Consider the following 18,742-nt stretch of genomic DNA (forward strand, 5'->3'; position numbering starts at 1 on the left):
GTGTTACTTTTTTTCTTTAATCAATTACAAACTACACTTAATTAAATTAATTATTCTTCTTTCATTGCTAATAAAAAATATAAAAAAAGTAATGACACTAGTTTATGTTGAGAATCACTTAATTCCTAACTATCATCATATGCAGTTTATATCGATGAAGGAGATCCTATAAAGACATGCAAATATTGCCAAGCTTAGCTATGGTTTAATGAAAGAGTTAAGAAAGACAAATTCTATACAATTTTTTGTTCTCACTCTGTTGCTGTAAAGGAAAAGTTGTATTACCAACCATGCAGACACTACTGGAATTTTTACGTTGTCTATTCTTTGATAAGAAGTCAAATGAGTCTAAGAATTTCCATGCTAATATAAGACAATATAACAACATGTTTTCCTTCACATTTATAGTGGAAGGGTCAATCATTCAATAACAGTAGTGGTAGGCCTTATTTCTTTGGAATATCAGGCATGAATTACCATATAATTGGAAGTCTATTACTATTAGAAGGTACTAAACCAGTTTACTCACAGTTATACATCTATGATACTGATAATGAAGTTGCAAATAGAATCTTTATTGTAAGGTACATACTTTCTCAACTTTAGTTATTTGAATAATTTTCTAAATTTTAATTTAATAGCAAAAATAATATTAATTGATTAATAATTTAATGCAGCAATCATCAAAAGTCATTGAGCATTGACACATCAATTGTTCAAAAAATAAAGGATGTTTGGATGAAGTGAATCTTTCGTGCTATAATATAGGACAACATCATCATTTTAAGAAGAAGGGAGCATGAACAATTTGAATTGTGCTTGATTAGCACTCAAAAACACGATGGTCGTATATATAATCTTCTTATAGCATCAGAGGTTGCAGTATTGGTTGTCGGTGACATTGATATAGATTTTCGTAGAAGAGATGTTATTGTTTAAGAGTTATCAGGATCACCCCAGTATATAAATGAGTTACATCCATCTTACATCCTTCTTCAATATCCTATACTATTTTCATTTGGTGAGGACGGATATAGGGATGATGTTGATCACCATGAAGACACTCTTAGCTCAACTAAGAAGAAAAAAAAGGGTTACCATGAGGGAATATTTCTCATTTCAACTTATGACACGGGCTAATGAAATCTCATCATTGCTACATGCACATAGATTATTCCAGCAATTTATAGTTGATGGTTATACAATGATTGAATCACAAAAATTACTTTGGGTGAAGACTCATTAAAAGGAGTTACGGGTTGATTTATATTAAGATTTGTCTGATGCTTTAATCAACGGTGAAAGGAATGTCAATTATGCAGGAAGACGAATAATTTTGCCTTCGTCTTTTACTGGTGGAGCTAGATACACAACTCAAAATTACCAAAACATAATGGCTATTTGTCATTGGGCTAGTTACCTAGATATCTTTTTAGCATTCACATATAATCCTGCTTGGTCAAAAATTACTAGATTTTATGAGAGACATTCTTTATCTCCTTCAGATCGTCCAGACATATTGTGTAAAACCCTTAAATTGAAATTGCAATCATTGATGAAGTCCATTAAAGAGAAAAATTTTGTGGAACGGTTAAAGCAGGTTATAATTCAAAACTTAAGTATTGTCTACTACATTTATATTCTTACATTTGAATACAATAATATATTAAATTTGATTATCTTAAACTCTCACATATGCTATTTGAATCACAAATTTTCTTTCACTTCATTACATTTTTACATTTCTTTTACTTATTTAAGTATATAAGCAAAGGAAATGATAGGGTGCTTGCTATAATATATGACATCATGATGAGATTTAACAATATTATAATTGTCAATACATATTTGCATGTGAGGGATCTTGGCATATATTTGGTTTTGACATACATCACATATTTCCTTCTGTAAGAGATTATGATTTTATCTCACCAATCAACAGTCTGTCATTTATTCTATGATGATGATAAGCTAAATTGTTGGATAAACAAAGAGTATGTGAGTCGTAGTTTCTAGCTGGATGTGAAAAGGAATGAGTGGGATGAAGTTGCCCAAACACTCATGTATATTGAGTTCCCTCATTCTTATGTTTATTAAAGATCAAAATGATCTGGAAAAGAAGGAACGTGGTTTTGTTATTGGTAGGATTACTCATGTAATTCCATCATCTAGAGAGCTATACTATCTTAGAATTTCTTTTGACAATATTATTAGTCTTTCTCATATGATGCCATTAAAATTGTTTAATGAAGTAGTCTATAAAACATTCAAGATGCCTGCTTTGTATTAGGATTACTAGATGATGATAAAGAATATATAAATGCAATACATGAAGCTATGACTTAGGCTTCAGGAACATTATTGAGAAGAATATTTATGACTATGTCACTATGTTATTGCTTGAGTCATCCTGACTTTGTATGAAATAATACTTAAAAATTTTATCTAAAGATTGTTATATATCTTTAGAAACGATCAAAGCCTATTAGGTAATTTGAAATTTTTTCAATCTAGTTATTATCAATTAAAATGTTTTGTAAAATATTTATAAATAATTATTTAATTTTTTTTATACATTACAACGGTTGACGTGCCAATCTTTGAGAAGGAACAGGTTGCACTACGTGAGACCGATTGCTTTTTAAAGAGTAACGGGCGGAGATCACTTCAAGATTACATATCCCTACCATTACCTCAACAAGCTTCAATATTTGAAATCACTAACCATATAATATTACAAGAATTGAACTATAATCGAGACACCTTGTATATAAAAGCTTCAAGGCTAATTAGTTTATTCAATAATAAGTAAAGATGTATTTATAATACGATTATGTCCTCCACAATCTTCACAAACAGGAGGATTTTTCTTTGTTTATGGCTATGAAGACACTAGCAAAACATTCCTGTGGAATACATTATCTTCATCACTTCATGCAAAAGGAGATATAGTTTGACTGTGGCATCAAGCAGAATTGTAGCAACTTTATTCCATTCGAAAGGACAGCACATTTAAGGTTTGCAACCCCTATATAAATAACTGAAGACTTTTTTTGTTGCATAAAACAAAACTCTACATTAGCACATTTAATTGAAGTAACAAAGTTGATCATATGGGATGAAGCACTAATGGTATAATGCTATTGCATTGAAGCCTTTGACCACACACTTAGGGATATAATGCATTCTAATTATCCATTGGGTGGGAAATTTATTGTCATGGGTAGTGATTTTCACTAAATCCTTCCTATCATTCTAAAAGGAGCAAAAGCATCAATTGTAAATGCATGCATTAGTTCTTCACCCTTGTGGAACCACAATAAAGTTTTTCAACTTAAGAAGAATATGCATTTATCACTATCTCCATTTCAAATAATGATAATGAATATTTAAAGAAATTTTCACAATGGTTATTAGATGTAGGTGATGGGAAGTTAGGCTAACCACATGATGATGTAGCTAAGATAAAGGTTCCTCATGATTTATTGCTTTTTGACTATGACGATACAGTGGAAGCAATTGTGTCATCTACTTATCTAATGTTTTGATGATAGAGTAATTCTTGCTTCTACCATTGAAGTTGTTAATCAAGTTAATAATTCCTACCATTGAAGTTGTTAATCAAGTTAATGATTACATGTGCTCTTTACTTCCTGGTGAATTTGTCGAGTTTTTAAGTTGTGATTTCATTTGCAAGTGAACAGAAGATAATGATTCATTGATGATTTGTTAGTATAGTACTGAGTTCTTAACACAATCACTTGTTCTGGATTATATCCTCATAAGCCCCACTTGAAGGTTGGGACCCCTATAATATTACTCCGTAATATAGACCAAGCTTCTGGTCTATACAATGGCACAAGGTTACGTACCACTCATGTTGGAAGAAATGTCATAGAAGCCATAACTTTGAATGGTACAAAGCAAAATGAGAAAATCTTGATTCATCGAGTAGACCTGAATCTCTCAAAAGAGTAGATGATCTTTTTGCATACAAAGGAGACAATTCCCTATTATTGTTTCATTTGCAATGACAATCAATAAAAGTTAAGGGCAATCATTGCCAAATGTTGGATTATATCTATCAAAGCCAGTATTCACACATGGTCAATTATATGTAGCACCATCAAGAGTTAAGAGCAAAGATGGCTTGAAGATTTTCTTACCCTATAGGACATTTATTACAACAAATGTTATTTACAGAGAGATTTTTAGAAATTTGATGCAACATGTGTTTGTTTTTAAAACCAATGAAGACATTTTTTCATTTCATATGTAATTCGATAAAAATGCAATGTTTTAAGACATGACTATTAGCGTAACAATTTTAATGTATGTTGAAGTGATATTTTTAGAGTATTTTTAGTAATTGTTTAAGAATAGCTTAGATTAATATTTTATAGTTGAATATGATTAAATTCATATAATGTATTGCTCCATTGCACGGGGATAGTAAAGGCTAGTTTCACCAATATTAAATAAAGTTTTTAAAATTCATTAACTTGTCTTAAAATTTAATAAATTCTCAACTTTGCTTTTATTAAACATACTTAATTCAATAATATATTTTCTCTCTCTAATATTTAAGAGAACGTAAAAAAAAATTTATGATAAAAATTTAATGACATGATTTATAAATATGACTAAAAAAATTTTCTCTTTGGAGAGTACATAATATAAAATGAAATGAAGATGTCTTCTACAGTCATTTTAATTGCATGAAAGTAATATAAAATGAAAATTAATATCTCTAAAACTGTAATCTGATGAATGCACGCACACGCATGCAAGCGCCGAAGGGCCACTTTAATAATGGATTGGGGAGTTATACTACTTGCAAGCCATGAATGATATTTATTTTGGACCATGTACAGATATAAACTCCTGAAGTAAAAAATTGAAAGCTGATAAATGCACGCACACGTATGCAAACGCCGAAGGGCCATTTTTAACCATAAACCACTTTATTTATCTACTAAAATTTTGAAATTAAAAGAAGAGAGGAAAAATTACAAAATCTACATAAAGCTGAAGTAAAGGAGCATCGCACAAAATAAAAGGAGTGATGGTCATATGCTCTAACATGCTATAAGTTGTCTGGGGACCCACAAAAGGGAGAATAGGAGCTGATTAAGTAAAAACTCAGCGGCATGAGATATCACGATGGTGGTTGTAATATATATTTATTTCATAGATAATAGTATAATATGTAATATAAAAAATCATTGAAAAAACTGTATAGTGAATAATTAATCAATTATCTATCACGTGCCTCATTTTAGACTATATAATGGAAATTAAACATATATAATTGGAAAACATACAATCTAATTGACTTTTAAATGAAAATCTAAGAAGAGGTACGGTCCACCTGCAGTATAAATTGCATGGGAAAATTGCAAGGGGGCGATAATTTAACAGAGTAAGACTAACAGTTAAATACAGGGAATACATCAAGCAACCAGGCAAATTAAATTAAAGTGATCTCTTCAATAGAACGAAATTTAAGCTGCTCCAACTCTTTGAGCTTTATTTGGGCGACCCATTGCAGATTCTCTCTCTCTAGAGCGGGAATGCTTTGCCCCCCTACCGTGCCTTCCTCCCCTGAGAAGAAATGATACACTTGAAGCTTTTTCCAAGTTAAAAAAATCGAAGAACAAAGAAAGGGAAAACAACTTATTCATGTGAAATCCAAGACACTGATTAGGTTGCCCACTTACCTTCCTCGGGTGTTCTTGCTGTCTCGGTGCTTTTCTTGATTACCACGGAGAAGGCTCCAGTATTCCCTTTCAGCGTCGCCTGTGGGAGCATCACACAGCTAGACCTCAGCTTAGGTGTTAAGTTTGTAAACGGAACAAGTTGAATCACGTTTCAAATAGAATTAGATGTGAGTACCAGACACAGGATCCAGAGTAGCAAAAAGTTCTTCACAGCCAGCCCCCCCTTTTCAGCAAGAACTGCAGCAGCACGAGCTTTCTGAGCAGCCTCAGGTTCTTCAAACCGGATGTATCCTGAATCTGCTCCAATCTTGAAATCAATGTACTGAGTAGGCAAACAAGAGTATGAGATTAATAGACTAGTCTCCATCATCAATTCAAATCTTGAAGATGGACCACTTGTTCCCACCCCCCCAAAAAAAAAAAAAACCACCAACTAATGGATTGGGAGTTATACTACTTGCAAGCCATGAATGATATTTATTTTGGACCATGTACGATATAACTCCTGAAGTAAAAATGTGGCTGATAAATGCCGCACACGTATGCAAACGCCGAAGGGCCATTTTAACCAATAAACCACTTTATTATATCTACTAAAATTTTGAAATTAAAAGGAGAGAGGAAAAATTACAAAATCTACATAAAGCTAAGTAAAGGAGCATCGCACAAAATAAAAGAGTGATGGTCATAGCTCTAACATGCTAAAGTTGTCTGGGGACCCACAAAAGGGAGAATAGGAGCTGATTAAGTAAAAACTCAGCGGCATGAGATATCACGATGGTGGTTGTAATATATTTTATTTCATAGATAATAGTATATAATATGTAATATAAAAAATCATTGAAAAAACTGTATAGTGAATAATGAATCAATTATCTATCACGTGCCTCATTTTAGACTATATAATGAAATTAAACATATAAATTGGAAAACATACAATCTAATTGACTTTTAAATGAAAATCTAAGAAGAGGTACGGTCCACCTGCAGTAAAATTGCATGGGAAAATTGCAAGGGGGCGATAATTTAACAGAGTAAGACTAACAGTTTAAATACAGGGAATACATCAAGCACCAGGCAAATTAAAATTAAAGTGATCTCTTCAATAGAACGAATTTAAGCTGCTCCAACTCTTTGAGCTTTATTTGGGCGACCCATTGCAGATTCCTCTCTCTCTAGAGCGGGGAATGCTTTGCCCCCCTACCGTGCCTTCCTCCCCTGAGAAAGAATGATACACTTGAAGCTTTTTCCAAGTTAAAAATCGAAGAACAAGAAAGGGAAAACAACTTATTCATGTGAAATCCAAGACACTGATTAGGTTGCCCACTTACCTTCCTCGGGTGTTCTTGCTGTCTCGGTGCTTTCGATGATTACCAACGGAGAGGGCTCAGTATTCCTTTCGGCGTCGCCTGTGGGAGCATCACACAGCTAGACCTCAGCTTAGGTGTTGAGTTTGTAAACGAACAAGTTGAATCACGTTTCAAATAGAATTAGATGTGAGTACCAGACACAGGATCCAGAGTAGCAATAAAGTTCTTCACAGCAGCCCCCCTTTTCAGCAAGAACTGCAGCAGCACGAGCTTTCTGAGCAGCCTCAGGTTCTTCAAACCGGATGTATCCTGAATCTGCTCCAATCTTGAAATCAATGTACTGAGTAGGCAAACAAGAGTATGAGATTAATAGACTAGTCTCCATCATCAATTCAAAATCTTGAAGATGGACCACTTGTTCCCACCCCCCCCAAAAAAAAAAAAAAAAACCACCAACAACACTTAGGGAGAAAAAAAAACGAAAGAAAGAATAAGGCAACTTGCGTAGCTGTTATTCAAACTAACGATGCTATAAATCTTCCAGAATAGTAGGAAAAGAAAATGGTTAGTACCTTCACAGAACCAAACTTCTCAAAGACACCCTTCAAATCCTCACGTATCACAACATTCATGTTGTCCTTGTAAGCATTGGCTGAAAGTTTTACTTCACTTTCTTGAATCTTTTCTTCACCTTTAGCTTCATTTCCTTCACTGGCCTCTTTGTGTTCTTTATCATTGTCAATATTATCTGACGCCTTTTGTTCATTAACCTCAATAACATCTTCTGATGGATTTTGTTCATCTTTGTTTGAGGCACTATTGCTGCCATTGGCTTCTTGATGAACACCATTTTGTCCCAGAGGAACATCATCTGAATCCGTTTTTAGCTTGAAGGAAATAATCAAGCCTTTGGGGTAACTGTAGTCAACATGAATGACAACAATCAGCTTTGGAATCATTCCATTTAGTAGGGGCCAGGTGGGGTTAATGAAATTGGCAACTTCTTACTGTGCTTCAGCATTTGTGTTGTTCTGGTGACTTGAAACCATATGGGCACCAGATTTTCCATACTCTTCCAACTCCTTTGTTCTCTCTGCATCGAAGTCTTTCCTGAATTGGATATGATCAACATCAGATGACTAAGATATGCATCAACAGATGCTTAACAGTAGTGCATCCTGTCTCATACTGTAAGCTACATTACAGATGATAGAAATTCTTCAAAATGCCACACCAATCATCATTGACTCAAAATCAACTTTTCAAACACTTTTGTTTACTTTCATAGACACAGAATTCATACCTATCTCGGAACCTTCTTTCATTTCAGACTGTTTACGAGAGCAGTTGACAGAAAATTTGGTCCAATACCATTCTTTTATTTCAAAAATTGTTCTGACATAAGGGAAATTACAAAAATGCAAAAAGGGAAAGAAAGGAAGTTTAGTGTTTCATTCATTCAAAGTAATGGTATATAACAGCTATTGATTTTCTTACTTAAACTTCAATTCTAACTCAGCTCCTGCATAGGCCAATTTTTTCTCCAAAACTTGTCCGACATCTTGTTCTGCTGCAAACTCAATGAGAGCAGTGCCACAGAAGAACTTTTGTCTCCAACATGACGAGGAAGCCTGACACTATTAACCTGAAATAACAAAAGCGGCAGATTTTCACTGTTGTTGTGAAAGAGTCTCTCGTAAAATAATCACAGCAACAGAGCAGCTAAACAACAACAATAGCAGTAATCTGACATATTTAAAGATTAACATTAAAGCGAATATAAACTAGATTTTATAGCCAGCATCGGAAGTATCTCTTCAATCCTTGACAAGGGATTTAGTAAACTTCATATGCTCATTTTGCACACCAGCTAGCTCACATGATGCATCAGAACTCGTAATAAGCATAAGGAATATGTTTCATAACACAAGTGTAAGAATCCAAGTAATCAAGATACTGTAATAACCTTGGCAAATTGACCAAAGAATGCCTCTATATCTTCTCGCTTCACATCATGCTCAAATGGTGATGCCGCTATTGTTCTGGTGTCCACCTGCTCAATCCTCTTCAGGTTTCAGAAGTTCAGTTGTCCTGCCAACTTTTTTCCCTGAAAAATGAAGTAGAATCAATAAATGAACAGGTGAGAATTCATTCAAAATAGATTTAGCAACAGTAGTGCACTTGCATACAGTACCATAATCTTCCCCAAAAAATAAAGATAAAATAAAAAGAGAGACATCATCTAGATTATGCAGAAGAAACAGACAGAAATTTGGGTGTGAACTTGTGATTCCTCCTTCGCTCATCTCATGACTGCAAGAAATAAAGGGGAAGAAAAAACAAATGTTTTGCAGCTCTTAGTAACAAGTAAGGGGAACTCCAACCCGATCCCTTAAACTAGAAAGAATAGTGACATCAAACAAACAAGCCAGGCACCTCCATCAATTCGAGCACGCGTCAACAGAGATCATATAACCTAGATTCCTCACACGCAAGAGAGAAAAGCAAAAACTATACAAACAGAGATAAACATGGAAGTTAACCAGAAACTCACCATCCTCGGATATCTTAAGTGATTCTGATTTCCTCAAAGTTTCAGCAACAGCTTTCACAGTATCTTCAGGGACTTCATCCGGCTTTTACAATCGTCCCAGATTAAGATGTTTTCTCATCCGGGTAAAAAGAACAAATCAAAGCCAAACTAAACACTTTGTAATCAGAGTCAAGACCAACAATGCAAAACGGAAATGCATACGGAAAACCACAGGTAAATTCCCAGCATCACATGTCAATCTTCAATTACGTTTGGCCAAAACCAAAACCCTTCAATTAAGTCGCGGGAAAAATAAACAATAGGAAACTAACAGGGGCTCATGAGTCATGTGCCAGAACTAATATACACAGGAAAAAAACAACAGTCGAATGCAAAAAACACGATAATCGACAAGAAACAAGGATACTGCCATCTTCGCTTTCAGCGATAGATTTCTTGAAAAATTGTCCCTAGGAAGGTTGCTGTCACTGAAGTAAAACTCAACTAAAGAAACGGTGCAGGCGCAAATTAGGAAGACAAAGAGAACATTCAAGATAGTTCTCCCAAAAACGGATTGAAAAAGTAGAGTGTAAAGGTGAGGTGTATCGCATACTTGTCGCGTCACTTTCTAGCTGTTTCTTCGTCCAACGACGGCGTTGCCATTGCTGTACGGACGAAGGAAGAAAGAGAGATCAAGACGCGATGGGGAGGCGATTGCTTCTGTATGATTAGGGTTTTGGGGCTAGGAGTCCTTCCGCTTTGTTTCTGACTATTCTAGTGGTGTGTGTGAATTAAAAAAAATAGTACCGGAGTTTAGAATTTAACTAAAGTTAATAAATTAAATTAAATATCTGTAAATATAACGTGAATTATTTAAATATTTTTTAAAAGTAGTTGAATAAATTAAAATTTATTTAAATAATTTAATTTAAAAATTAGTTAAAATATATAATGATAAAAATAGATAATAATTTTATTGTATACTGTTTTGATTTTTTTTTTATAAATTACTTTTACAAACCTTATTAATATCAATAAAGAACCATACACTCACGTAGACATGAGCCATACGCGTCAGGCCCAAAAAGAAAAAAGAAATGAACCATACCCACAGGTGAAAGGCAAATATAAAGAGAGAGATTAAATTAAAAGGAGAAAGAAGAGGGAAATATATATATATATATATAGATATAGGATGGCAAAAACCCCTCCGCCTTATATTTGAGTTGAAGCTTAGGAGTTCCAACGATCCTTTTTTTTTTTTTTTTAACCAGTGAAGTTCTTCAACTCAAATATAATCCTCACCCCTCACCTCTCGTCCCGCCTGAATTGATCATCGTGGATTCATGGAATCGTGCCACAGAGCACGGAGGGGATTGTTAAAAGCAACCAGAAATTACCAATTACTGACCTGAATATTACTTTGGGGTGTTTGCCTTTCATCTTTCAGCCAGTTTTGGAATGAGACTAGAATTGGTAGTGTAAAAAAAAAAAAAAAAGACGGACTTGATGCAAATACTGAAAGGAATTGATCGTTCTCGAACTGGTAACCCTCATATGGATTGGCTAGGTTAGAAAAAAACATTATGGAAAGATTATTATGGATTAACAACTCAGGAAGAATTACTTTGATACCAAAAATCTCACTATCAATGGCTCCAGTAGGGTGATAGAAATATCAAATTCTCCCATGCTACCACTGTCATCAAGAGAAAGAGGAAAAAGATTAAGGCTTTGAAATCTGATTCAAGTGATTAGGTGATCAATAATGACCCCCTAAAATCTATGGCCTCCTCCTTCTTTCAGGATTTGTATTCTAAAGATCCTCTCGTCTCTCAAGCTATTTCCTAGCCTACTAAATTTCCTAAGCTCAACCTTGAGATTCTTTCTCAACTTAACCTTGATATCATTGACGTGGAAATCAAGAACGCCACTTTGACTATGGATGCTTTTAAAGCACCAGGACCTGATAGTCTTCAAGCTATTTTTTTCAAACTCAATGGGACCGTGTGGGTGTGAAAATATGTGAAGCAGTGAAGAATTGTGTCCTTAACCCCGATTCTTTGAAATAGATTGATCAGGCAAATATTGTTCTGATTCTTAAAGTGGACCACCCTTTTTTACTCAAGGACTTTAAGCCAATATCACTTTGTAATGTCAGTTTTAAATCATCACAAAACTCTTAGCTAGACATCTTCAACCAATTATAGAACTACTCATTAGACCTCAACAATGCAGCTTCATCAAGGGATGGCAGAGTGCTAACAATATCATTATTACTCAAGAAATTATTCATTCAATGAGACACGAGAGATCTGGCCGAGGTTACATGGCAATTAAAGTTGATATAGAAAAAGCTTTTGACCGACTTGACTAGGACTTTATTGAGTAGACTCTTCATAGTATTGGACTTCATAACAACCTTGTCCGAATCATTATGAACTGCATCACTACTCCTCTTTAAAGGTCTTGTGGAATGGTGAGGAGATGGAATCCTTTAGACCATCGAGAGGAGTTCGTTAAGGGGATTCTCTTAGTCCTTACATCTTTGTTTGTTCTTTGTATGGAAAGATTAGATCATCTTATCTCTAAAGCCTGCACGGTCAAGAAATGGAAACCTTTTAGATTTTCAGTAAAGGGCCATTCATTTCACATTTGTTTCTTTGCAAATGATCTCTTCTTGTTTGTGAAACCTCCTCTAACCAAATGATTTTGATTTGAGAAATCATGGAGAAATTTTATCTTGCTTCTAGCCACAGAATAATCTTGATAAGTTTAAAGCCTTTCACTTAAAAAAAGGTTCACTTAATCAAGCTCAGAAACTTTTTCAAATCCTTGGTATTGGTCTTACATAATATTTGGGGAAATATTTAAGAGTACCTCTTTTGCATTCCCTAGTTACTAAGATGGACTTTTGCACCTATCCTTTAAAAAGTCCAGCAAAGATTATCACCTTGGCAAGGACAATACCTTAACATGACAAGTTGGTTGGTTCTCTCATCAGTCTATTCTGTCTGCTCTTGCTATTTCATGCAAGCAATGCTTTTTCCCAAGGAGTATTAAAAGAGATTGAAGGGTTTAGCAAAAGATTTCTTTGGTCTCATAACCCCTCTAAAAGGAAGATACATCTTATCTCTTGGGAAATGGCTAAAAAATATCAAACAACAAGGAGGGCTAAGCTTTAAAGATCTTTATAGCTAGACAAGGTCTTCATCATGAAACTTTGTTGGAAGCTTCTTACACACAATCCACTCTTTGGGTCAAATGTTTAAAGATGAAATAATGCTGGTGGTAATCAACTTTTACATTTGGTTTGTAAGAAACAATGTTTGTCTCAAGTTTAGCAAGCAATCACTGATGTTTGGGATTGTTTTTACTCTGGTGTTGGGAGGAAATTGGGTAATGGTTGAGACACCAAATGTTGGTGGGATCTTTGGACTCTTGTGGATCAACCCCTATTCACCCTTATGGATAAAAATCATGACCTTCTCAATCCCCATGCTAACGTATTTGATTTTGTTCAACCAAATAGCTCTTTGGATATTATGGCATGGAAAAACTTCCTGCCTAATTGTGCGATGAATAGTATGCAATCTCCCTCCTTCTCAACCTTCCAACTATGACTCCTATTCTTAGAGAGCTTGATGCCAAGGATTCACACTTATTTAGATTCTTTAGATGCCATTAACATGATCTTACAAGATTATGTGGTTGACCACCCTTGGAGAGAAGAAATTAATACTGCCGAGACCTCATTTATAATGTTCTAAAGGTGGAGGTACACCATACTTACAAGAAAGTTTTACAATGTACCGATTACCTTGCTAGATATAGTCATGGATTAGGTCTTGGGATAAAATTGTGTCTATGTAATTCTTGATGCCTTGCATACCATGTTGTGTAAGATAGGTCCCATGGTTACCCATGACGTGTAATCTTTTGTAACTTAGCTTCAAGCTTTAAGCTTGCCATTTCCATTCAAAAAAAAGAACGTCTTCTTAAATCTCAAATAAATTATCTAATAACAAATTATTATAAAATTAGAGTGTAATTGTAATCGTAGTTATTCAATTTTTAGATGGAATAATTAAATTTTATAGTAAATTAATTTTTTTTAAATAAGAACAAACTTTATTGTCAATTTATATAATGACGAAATAATATGGTCAAAAATTCAGTTTAGATTATGTAAAAATATAAATTACATTGAAATTCAACCTGAAAAATAACTAGATTTTATAACTTTACTGGGTAATCTTACCAAAAAAAATAATGTTACTTTTTTTTTGCATAAAAAATTAATCTTACTGAATAATAGATTTTGTGTATCCAAACTGAAATCAATTTGAAAAGTTTAAATTTTATAATAGTTTAAATTTTCATTGGTTAATCTTTTTTTACAATCTAATTATAAAACGACAGCGTGTTCAATTTTTGTTTTTATTTATATTGTATAATCTGAAGAAATAGGTTGAATTGAAATTCAACTTGAAAAGGTAATAAAATTTTAGTTAGAATCAAATGAATTCTGAACTTTAAAAAAAATAATTGGATCCTACAATAATTAGTTATCATTGGTTCGAACCAATCTCATGTCAATTATCAAACTTGACTTCCCAATCACAAAGAGAATCCAAAACATATAATTGCAAAATCATCACTCCAAACCCGGCGATACACACATACACAAAAAAATAGTCCATTAAATTAAGATGACAAATTGATTTGTTCTTTTTCAAGAAAATAAATTTCTTTAATTTTCTCTTGGTTATATCTAAAATAAAATCACACTATCATATTTAATAATTTAACTTTATTTTGGACCATAAAGAAAACTCTCTATGTAAAAGTAAGCTAGAGAGGCTGATGTTATACATTTACATATCCGCTAATTTGGACAACAGATGAAAAAAAAAGCTTTTCAAGCACTGCATCTACACCTCGGGCTAGCATTATCAAGCTCTTTTGTAAGTTCAGAATCTGAACGTATTAATCAACTCAAACGGCTGATTCTCTCCAAGAGTAAGAGAGAGTTGCCCCCTAATGAGAGGAGCAAGAGAGAGTTCAAGAAGGAATTACTATCAGAATTGATGTGGACGCTCTATGACTTGGGAAGGATAGCCAACTTGTGGTGGTCTCTTAAGAAACTCAAAGGGTGAATGGATTATGGCAATAGGATTCCAAAAAGCTTAGTAGTTAAAGCAAAACTGTGGGACTATCCAAACTGGGCTTGAGTTTATAGGCAACTAAACCTTTTGAAGATACAACTTTACTCAGATTCCATGGATGCATTGGACCTAATTTTTCAAGATAGCGGAGTATCACCCTCTCAACCCTCGAATTGGAAGAGACTAGAACGTGGAAATTTACTAATCACCACACCCACAGACAAAGCATTCGACGTGCCGTTTATGGATCAAGGATTATCACTCTTTCCCGGCATATTTCCAGGATGTTCTGGTTTCCACTTACATGAGTTAATCAGGTCTAATGGCCTGTCTAGTCTGTGGCCTGTGCTTTTTCACCCCATTTTTCAAGTCAGGTGCATTCTTTTTTTGGGAATAATCGAGAAATATCTTATGTGACTTAATTAAAGAATTCTAGCATAATTTACTCTAATATGGTTAAAGGAACATCTAATAATCTAGTTTATGTAGTTTGATTGAAATCAATCAACTTAGAGCATAGCATTACATAGACTATTACAATAAATTGTGGCAAGAAGTCTAGTTTCTAACTTCGACAGGTACAACTTAGAAACCCTTGCCATAAGCAAGGTTAACCAGGTGAAAATTCTTTCCATCACTTAGTACAAAAACTACTAATTACGTCCCTCATTTTTTTATTTCTTTTATTTCTTCATCCCACCACACTATAGTTGCAGACTATTTGATTTTTCTAAGACTAAATATTACGGATTTAACTTCTAGGAATCGAGTTATTTCAAGTATGCAGCAAATTAGCCCACGGATCACTAATCATCTAATTAGTGCCGAAGTATCAATATGCTTACATAAAATCATCTTCTATTTCCTGTAATGTTTTGCTTTCTGATGCACTATGCTTATTGGATGTAATGTTTTCTGATACTATTAAATCCCTGTAGCTCTTCATCTCTGCCTACTTCTCTCTCTCAACTCTCTCCAATTCCTCACGACATTTCTACAAAAAAACACGAGATTAAGTACAATATACATAAGACAATATGGAGAAATGCAAAATGACTGTGCAATTCTTTATTTCATTTTGAGTGCCATACTGAGCTAATGTGTACAAAATGCTAAATGAGAAACCAGCTTTAAATAGGTAAGGCAGAAACAAAACAAATGTACTGGGCTTGGCTACAAAATATCCAAACAGCCCAAATAACAATAAGTAGCCCGGAATAACTTTTAACTCTCAACACTCTCCCCTAAAAAAAAGTTGATCCTGAAAATATCATAGGTGTCCAACTTGGATAACATGTGTTCATGCATTTTTCTACCAAGTGTCTTGGTTAAAACATCCGCTTGTTACTCTTTAGACATTACATGCTTTAGACTGATCAAGCCATCTTGAAGTATCTCTCTTACAAAGTGACAATCAATCTCAATACGTTTTATTCTTTCATAATAAACCAGATTAAAAGCAATCTGGATTGCAACTCTCTACAGTTACAATAAACACAAACAAAAGTTAAATCAAAAATATGTAAATCTTTAAGCAATCCAGTAAGCCAACTAATTTCAGAAACAATACTTCCTAAGGCTCTATACTCTGCTTCAGCAGATGATCTAGATACTGTGGTTTGTTTCTTTGATTTCCAAGAAATAATGGCTTCACCTAACTTAACCAAGTACCATGCGATAGACATGTGTGATTTTGGACATGAAACCCAATCTAAATCACGAAACCCTTCTAACTTCATGACTCTTAAAGAAGGAAATAAAAGACCTAGGCCATGATCCTTTTTAGACACTTCACAGTATTCAAGGCAGCTTTCAAATGTGATTTTTTAGGGCTGCTCATAACTGGCTTAACAATTGGATAGCATAACTAATTTTCAGTCTAGTGGTAGTCAAATATAAAATTTCCCTGTCAAACGTCTATATCTAGTAGAATCCTTTAGGAGATCATCTTTCTCCCCCTTTTTAGGTTCATTGTAAAGCTTTAGACCATGATTTAAAGGAATATTCCTTAGCTTTGAAGCTTCCAAACCAATAGAGGCTATTAAATCTAAAGTATATTTTCGTTGATTGAGTATTAATCCTTTATTTGATTTAGCAACCTCAATACCAACAAAATATTTTAGCAAACCCAAATCTTTCATTTTAAAATTTGTATGGAGGAAATCTTTAGTTTTCTTTATCCCTTTTACACTGTTTTCAATTATCACAAGATCATCCCCATAAACTAGAAAAATTATAAAATCATTTTTATCTTGTTTAGTGAATAAGGAATAATCATACATGCTTTGAACAAAACCACCAGCAATTAAAGCTTCATACAATTTAACATTTCATTGCCTAGCTACTTGTTTTAAACCATATAGGATTTAGTTAGCTTACATAACTTTTTCTCCCCTTGCTTGCTAAATCTTAGAGGAATTTTCATATATACTTCTTCATCTAAATCCCCTTGAAGGAAAGTGTTATCAACATCTATTTGAATTAGATTCTAATTATTATAGGCAGTAATAGCTAAAACAAAACGAACAGTGGTCATTTTTACAACAAGGGAAAACATTTGAGTAATCTATGCCCTTTATTTGACTATTCAGATGCCCTAGAAAAACATACTTGACGGACTTGGTTTGAAATTTATCTAATCTTCTTGAAATTTTAGCATAGGCTAAACATCCAAAAACTTCTAGGTTAGATAAGTTTAGCGGTCTTTGGTATAAAACATCATATGGAGATTTATAATTCAAAACTTTTGAAGGAATTCTATTAATCAAATAGACTGCGGTCTTAACAACTTCCTATCAAAATTTAATTGTAAGTTGGCTTCAAGAATTAAACTTTCAAAAACCTCTAGGATATACCTATGTTTTCTTTCCATATCCCCATTTTGTTGTAGGGTCGAACACAAGTGATTTCATGAATAATACCATTTTCAAGAAAATAGACAGAAGCCTCATGGTTCACAAACTCAGATCTATTATCACTATGGATATGCTTAATCATAACATCAAATTGATTTGTTATAAGGGAAAAGAACTATTTTAAATGACAAAAAGTTTTAAATTTATTATGCATAAGATAAATCCAAGTTATACTAGAACAATCATTAATAATGGTGAGAAAAAACTTATATCCTTGATGAGTAGGGTCTATATGGCCCTAAACATCAACATGAAGTAAGTCAAAGTGGGAAGCAATTTTTATTTGACTAGAAGGAAAAGACAATCGAGTTTATTTTGCTTTAAAGCAAGTATCACAACCAAACGAGTTTAAAAAAGATAAACTATTGCACTCTCCATAAGTACATAAGTCATGACAAGTAATATAATGTGAGTAAAGTATCATTCTCATAGAAATTTATATTAAAAATATGGTCAAGCAAAAGACTAAGTAGGTTTAATCAAGTTGAGCAAAACACAATTGGTAGGATAAAATTGATTTTAAAACTTATATTATAATTAGAAAATAAAGAAAATAAAAATGATTCTCAAACTTCAAGCATAAATTAGGACTTAAAATTATTTATCCCCTTTACATCTCATAACACTAAAATAACATCCTCTCATTAATGCTTTTAATAAAAATAAGTACTAACTTAGGATTTTAAAAATACCTGGATAAGCTCTTTCAAATCATGAACAAGTGTTTAGTTAAATTAATTGCTCAATTTCTTGTTATAATTAATAAAACTCAATTTTAAATACTAATCCTAATATGACTATGCAAAGTTAGTAAGTATATCTCTATCTTACTAGCAAAACCATCCATTCATCATGTAAACTTCATGTACTTGTACTATTTTACCCAAGTTCTACACCCAAGCTAGCCCTTTTAAGCATCACCCAAGTGAACAAATCAACTAAATAGTAACCAATCACTTAGAAGCATTAAGAGAAGAGTAAAATAAACATTTATATAATCATAAAAGAGAGGAGAAAAGTAGTGTTAATCCACATAAGAGTTCAAAATAATCCTAGATCAAGGTGTTTAGCTACTTATAATTATCCACAAGCTATA

At 33.4% G+C, this 18,742-nt stretch overlaps 1 protein-coding gene across 1 annotated transcript; it reads right to left on the bottom strand.

The window, feature by feature from the left end:
* Positions 1 to 5,225: 5,225 nt before the first annotated feature.
* On the bottom strand, positions 5,226 to 10,632 carry LOC129302029 (la protein 1). The gene is given in 18 exon segments (XM_054940693.1): positions 5,226 to 5,604; positions 5,721 to 5,799; positions 5,896 to 5,919; positions 5,922 to 6,153; positions 6,698 to 6,704; positions 7,095 to 7,148; positions 7,225 to 7,370; positions 7,603 to 7,948; positions 8,039 to 8,140; positions 8,528 to 8,636; positions 8,639 to 8,675; positions 8,997 to 9,093; positions 9,095 to 9,137; positions 9,585 to 9,711; positions 9,713 to 9,738; positions 9,991 to 10,014; positions 10,017 to 10,191; positions 10,585 to 10,632. Coding segments are annotated over 18 exon segments (1,776 nt in total). The 3' UTR covers positions 5,226 to 5,504.
* Between the last annotated feature and the right edge of the window lie 8,110 nt (positions 10,633 to 18,742).

The sequence above is a fragment of the Prosopis cineraria genome, unplaced genomic scaffold (assembly GCF_029017545.1).
Source record: "Prosopis cineraria cultivar Desert tree isolate PC_DT_omini unplaced genomic scaffold, ASM2901754v1 PC2, whole genome shotgun sequence".
Classification (NCBI taxonomy): Eukaryota; Viridiplantae; Streptophyta; class Magnoliopsida; order Fabales; family Fabaceae; genus Prosopis; species Prosopis cineraria.